A 5,766-nucleotide genomic window follows, 5' to 3' on the forward strand; every position below is an offset into this window, starting at 1 on the left:
ATATATATATAAATATATATATATATATATGCCGACGCACACACATAAAGACACACACATATTCGTATAAATATATATTTCTGTACTTGAAGAAGAATACATGCACAGAATCCTGGAATATCCTTAAGTAACGAACCTGGAAAAGTAGAAGTCAAGAAGAAAAAAAAAACCTCAAAATATTGCCTTTGTGATTTGGACAAATAGATGGGATAGGATTATTCCACAGGCAAAAGAGAGACCAAATTCAGGTGTGTTGGAATGACAAAAGAGAAATGAGACAGCATTTTTAGAGACATAGAAAAAAGACGATTATGCTAGGCACACTGTTAGAAAACAAATACCATGGGATTATTGCTTGCAGGAAATTAATTAGAAATCCTGAATTCTGTAGACTAAGAATAAAGAGTATTCTAGTAAAATCATTGGTGTTAAAATTCACCAGACATGAAGAGGGTGATTATTGCTGTTTAATCTGCAGCTAACGATATATCCTGAATCAAAAAGAAACTTTTTATTTTACAGTTTTAATGAGCTAGTGGTTGTCGATCTTGCAAACACCCTTTAATCTCTTCAAAAGCATCTGTGTAGAATTGTATCAATGTCACGTCTGTGAAGACCCTGCTAAGACTTCAATTCAAAAAACGTCTGTTTTGGGATAAAAATTTATAACTTACGAATATAGAAAAGTTCAATTTCTAGAAACACAAGTTTTACGACGGAGTAGTTGTGGATTAATACAATTTTGTACCCAATAGTTGAGATGCTGAGACCATTTCAACTTTCAGTTCAATATTATAACGTTCCAAGTTATAGCGAATATGGGAATCCGCGGTGTTTCTGCATTCCTATTAGAAATATGATGAATGATGATATCTAATACATGGCATGTATACTATCAATTGGCCTTCTTATAACAGTAAAGACACGAGAAATTGACTGATCAGTGTCAAGAAATTACCCAACAAGAATAGCTCTCACGAACATTCGGTTCGTCTCTCTGGAGAATAAGGTAAAAGTAATAAGAGAAATCACAGATCGTCATGGAAAGTTCCTTCTTATATATCCTCAGAGAAACGCTTAAGAAATGTGATAGATTTAGCGGTCATGAGTTACCAAGATGATGTCATACATCTTACCTTCTACCGGAGACTTAGTATTTATGCTACGGTCATCGTTGGGATGTGTAAGATAATATTTAATCTGCTTAAGATCATGTAACACCTAAGAAGTATCATCCAGACTCACTAAACTTAAATTCCCCTCCATATTATGTTTGAGCAAGTTGAATGGAAGACCAATCACGTTTGATTGACCAACAGTAATCCGCAATCAAGGTGACTTTCAGTTTGCCCTAGCATCGTGTTTCCATTTGCCCTGTAATCGAGATTCCATGATGCATATATCCTAATAGAATTTCTCTCCTTGTTCCTCACTGTCGTCGCCACAGTTGCTGGGGAAGTATTTAAGAAGCGAGAGCAAAACATGCGTTCTTACACTCATTGCAGACCCAAGTTGTTGGAAACTGGAAATAAGGTTTTGGGTCATTTTTTCAAACTTATTTATGTATGTATATATATTTCTTTTTCATCTATTATTTTGTTGATATCCCCTGGATTTACCAAACACTCAACCGGAATTATGGTTATTTGCATTCATTGTACACGAAAATTTACAACATCAAGCCGAGACACGTGTTAAAAGCCTCTTAATTATATGTTAGTTGTTATGGCGCGGTCACTGAAGAGGGATTTTACCAAGCAAATTATTTTATTTGCTAAAAAGATCCTGAAATCTTAGGTCTGACCGGAATAAAATAATAACGTAAAAAGTTTTTATTTTTCATTCCTTTTGAAGATTGCTCTTAAACGTGGATTTGGTCGTTTTGACTACTTCTTCTAGCGTGCAAAAACTACCTGTTGAAGGTAGTTTTCTCTTGTGTTTAAATGTACACTATTTTATATATTGAGAAAAAAAATCGTTAGAATTTTGGAAAATTTCCTATTATTTCTTCATTATTACTAACGCTTTCGTTTCTCTCTAGAACTCTTTATTTGGAACGAAAGCGTTAATAATAATGAAGAAATAAAAGGAGTTTTTTCCCAAAATCCTGACGACTTTTTTTCTCAATATTCAATTCTGTACATCACTTCTAACACTATATATATATATATATATATATATATATATATATATATATATATATATATTTATACACCCCCTCCGCATATATATATATATATACATATTTACATATCTGTTACCTAATTATAGAAACATCAGTACAAATTGTGTTCAGAAACATTTAAAGAAATATGAATAGATAAATATTTATTCTTATCTATTTTGAATTTAAGTTGCTTTAATTATTCTATTGTTGTCTAAAGATCTCCGAAGGGCTATAATCTCAATAATTTTATAATTGGCAGTGACGTTATGTTTTCTGTTTTGTTGTAGAACTATGTACTTGATTTTTGATAACTATATATCTACGATTCTTTATTCTTCCTATTTTTCGGAATCATTTCAAAGGCAAGTGTGAGTCCAGAATAGAGTTGATGTTAAAATATAAACCATGAAACAATACTTGAATATATAATTTAGATTCCAGTAATTACGAGAATTTTGAGAAATACTTCCGATGGAAAAATCCATATTGTTTAAAATGGTACAGAGATAAATTTAATAGCATGCGTTTAGTACGAGGCTTGCATTACTTTAGTTATATTTGTCAAAAACAATCAGTGATTGACAAATTAACGATTTAAATAGAGTCAGTAGCGATAGAATAATCGTGCAAGGAAAGAAAGATATTTTATTTAGCTAAATTTGTATTTTCTTTCAATTGAATAGTAAAGAATGTGGTTTAGAACTTATCACAATAGCATAAATGTAACGAAGAGTCATGGCTGCTATATTTTTTAAGAATCTCTCACAAACCATTGTTTCTTATATGTAAGATTTTTAATCGATCAGAGTATTCTGCACATGCTTATATGTCTGAAAATGTATTATCTTATTTCGAAACTAAGTTTTCACAATAATTCAACATTTATTTCAGGGAGACTCTGGTGACAGCGTTCGAATTAATGCTGGAACGTAACTTTTCCAATGAACTCGTTTCAACATCCGACGAACACCTGATTTGGGGATTCCTATCTCACGACTCAATTGTCCTACGGATTACTTTGGAGATCGGGAAAGGATTTCCATTAATTAGATGTGTCTACTGGGGCTGGCGGATGTTCGTGGTCTTCCAGAACGTTGCTTACTAGCGTTCTGAACAGTTCCATATGCTTCCAATTTATCTCTGATGCGAGTAATAATGCGTCGGGTTGGTGGTGTTTTCTGAAACTGTGTGTAACATTTTCGTGCTTCCAGTAGAACTTTAATATAATCTCTTTTCCTCGAATGTTAGTTGTGCATTTGCCATTGCGAAGGGTTGGTTGCGTCTGAAATAAAATAAAAAAAACAACAATACATTAGTAATCGTCTGTCAAACAGTGAGTACATCTTTTTGGGACACCCTGTATATATGAATGTGCAATTGTCAGAACGTAAATATAAATATTTTGACGTGGGTAAGGCAATAAGGAGGCATGTAGTAGATCAATAAATAGGTGAATAAAGGTCAAATAAGAATAGGAGATAAAAAAGGAGAAAGAGAATACAAATAGAGAATAAAGAGATTAAAGTGAAGAGAGAAAAAGCCCGAAAATGATGACAGAAATTTGGAGCTCCATTTTTGTCGATGTCAATGTTGCATTTGCAATTTTGTTTTCGTGTATGATAAAATACATAGAAATGAAGTGCTGGTGTGTATTCAACACCCTTCTTCAACATTCAAAGAAACTGTTTGCCTTGTTCCAATATTTAGATGGCTTCCGTTTCTCCATGTCATCTAACATTTACTCTACTACAACATGAATATGTATAGTCGCCAGCAACATTGAATGGTCACAAATTTATCAAGATTTTCCTAAAAAAAATAGATAAATAAAGTTCCTTAAATTTAGGCAGAACACATTGTATATATAATATTGTTCTTCGTTCACTAAGTACTAGTGCACACAAACATCATAGTTTTCTGTAAAATTACCTTTTATACACCTGTACTGTGGTGAGTGTACAAAAATTAAAGCATTAAAAAGTATTCTGACATAGCATGCCATTCATCGAATTTACATGCTCTCTTCGTCAGTTGAAACAGATGTTACATTATATTTAATTATAATAGAAACAGTCACGTGTAAATCGCCTGAATATGTAGCTTTCATCACGAAATTACACAATGAAATGTTGTATGATTATTTTCCTGCTCATTTCTAGTAAGTAGCTATAGAATAATAATTTTTCAAATATTGTTAATATTTGTGCGCTGAATATACATGTGATATAAGCGATGTAGTAATGTATCAATTATGATTTATCCTTTTCTCCTATATTCACTTTCGAAATACATACACACCTGCAGATATATATATATATGTATACGCATGCATGTATAGATACAAATATTAAGAAGAAACTTGCAAAGAAACGCACAAGGGACAACAATCATTGCACACAGACAAACTGTCCCATCCGTGACACAGATTTATGCCAACGGGTAAATTTTGTGCATAGAATAATCCTGATAGAATTTCTCTCTTTGTTCCTCTGTTCCTCACTGTAGTCGCCACAATTCTTGGGAAATACTCGATATGTGAGTCCAAAAAGTGCATATTTACACTCAATGCAGATCAAAGTTGCTGGAAACTGGAAATCAGGTCTTGAATTAATTTTTCATATTCTGGTAGCTAATAAGTTTTGGAATCTGTTTGAAGGGAAAACCAAGCATTTACCTCGACGCCGGCTTATGTTACCTCAAAATGAGGTCCTTTATCAATTCCCGAAGATGACGGCCAACAAAGTTACTTACGTTAGCTTACCTTCTGTCATTCATGTAAACTTTGAATTCAGGTACTTGAAAGCGTTACCGTACTTGTTCAGGGTTCACAGACAATTTTCATTTTCGATTTGGAGCCATTTTTTGATTTGGAGAGGCGGCAGTAGAATATTCTTGGGATCAATTGGTGGCACAGATTTCACGCCGAGATTTTGCCGACAAGAAAGTAAATTTTGAACGCAGTATAGCTGTGTAAATAGTAGAAATATTGTGTATTTGAACCTTAAAAGACTGAAAAATGTCAGCAGAGGGGTACAGGAGATAAAATTTCCTGATGTTTTCATACCTATACTACTTCCAAAATTTGCTTTCCTGGGTGTAAGATACCAAACACATTCGACGCTAATAGAAAAAAAATTGTATATAAAATGTTGTCGCATTCCAAAGAACTATGATTGTTTAGTGTTACATTTGTCGGTCATTTTGGGCAAAAGGCTGTCTAGCTTAATAGCAGGGACACAACAGGTGACTGAGGGCCAGGTGCTGGACATCCGTAGCCGTCCGCTGACAAACTTCAGCTTTATAATTATAAAATAACCAATCTTAGTTCTGCTTCCACGGCTGTACTGTATTTTGAAACTTACTTTCTTGTCTGTAAAATACCAAACACATTCTACGATCGCATTCATTGAAAACGCAACAATTCACATTATGAAGTCAAACTTTACATTTTGTAGGTATCAGGGTATTTTCACGGGATTGCGATGAACTAGCACAACGATTGTGCCCTTCTACGTTTGTAGTACTTCTCAATAATAAATTCGAGTATTGCAGGTATGTGTGTATGTATATATATATATATATATATATATATATATATA

General features: G+C 33.3%; 1 protein-coding gene and 1 long non-coding RNA gene across 11 annotated transcripts in view; one reads left to right on the forward strand and one right to left on the reverse strand.

The window, feature by feature from the left end:
- LOC128249758 (uncharacterized) overlaps positions 1-5,766 on the forward strand; it is a 20,463-nt gene that overhangs the window by 489 nt on the left and 14,208 nt on the right. For 2 of the 10 annotated variants that reach the window (XR_008265850.1, XR_008265856.1), the window contains exons 1-2: positions 4,217-4,325; positions 5,623-5,719. Coding sequence is in view for 2 of the 10 variants with exons in the window: in XM_052974244.1 (XP_052830204.1) it covers positions 4,183-4,325 (143 nt within the window). In the remaining 8 variants the exon portion in view is untranslated. Of the gene's footprint in view, positions 1-1,319; positions 1,335-1,447; positions 1,564-3,058; positions 3,501-4,128; positions 4,326-5,622; positions 5,720-5,766 lie in introns of those variants that run through there. The other 8 variants (XR_008265852.1, XR_008265855.1, XR_008265853.1 and 5 more) reach the window with 8 other exon arrangements.
- LOC128249766 (uncharacterized) overlaps positions 2,787-5,766 on the reverse strand; it is an 11,554-nt gene continuing 8,574 nt past the window's right edge. Inside the window, exon 2 of the long non-coding RNA XR_008265869.1 lies at positions 2,787-3,449. This is a non-coding gene — a long non-coding RNA (uncharacterized LOC128249766). The remainder of the gene's footprint in view (positions 3,450-5,766) is intronic.

This window comes from Octopus bimaculoides, chromosome 18 (genome assembly GCF_001194135.2).
Source record: "Octopus bimaculoides isolate UCB-OBI-ISO-001 chromosome 18, ASM119413v2, whole genome shotgun sequence".
Classification (NCBI taxonomy): domain Eukaryota; kingdom Metazoa; phylum Mollusca; class Cephalopoda; order Octopoda; family Octopodidae; genus Octopus; species Octopus bimaculoides.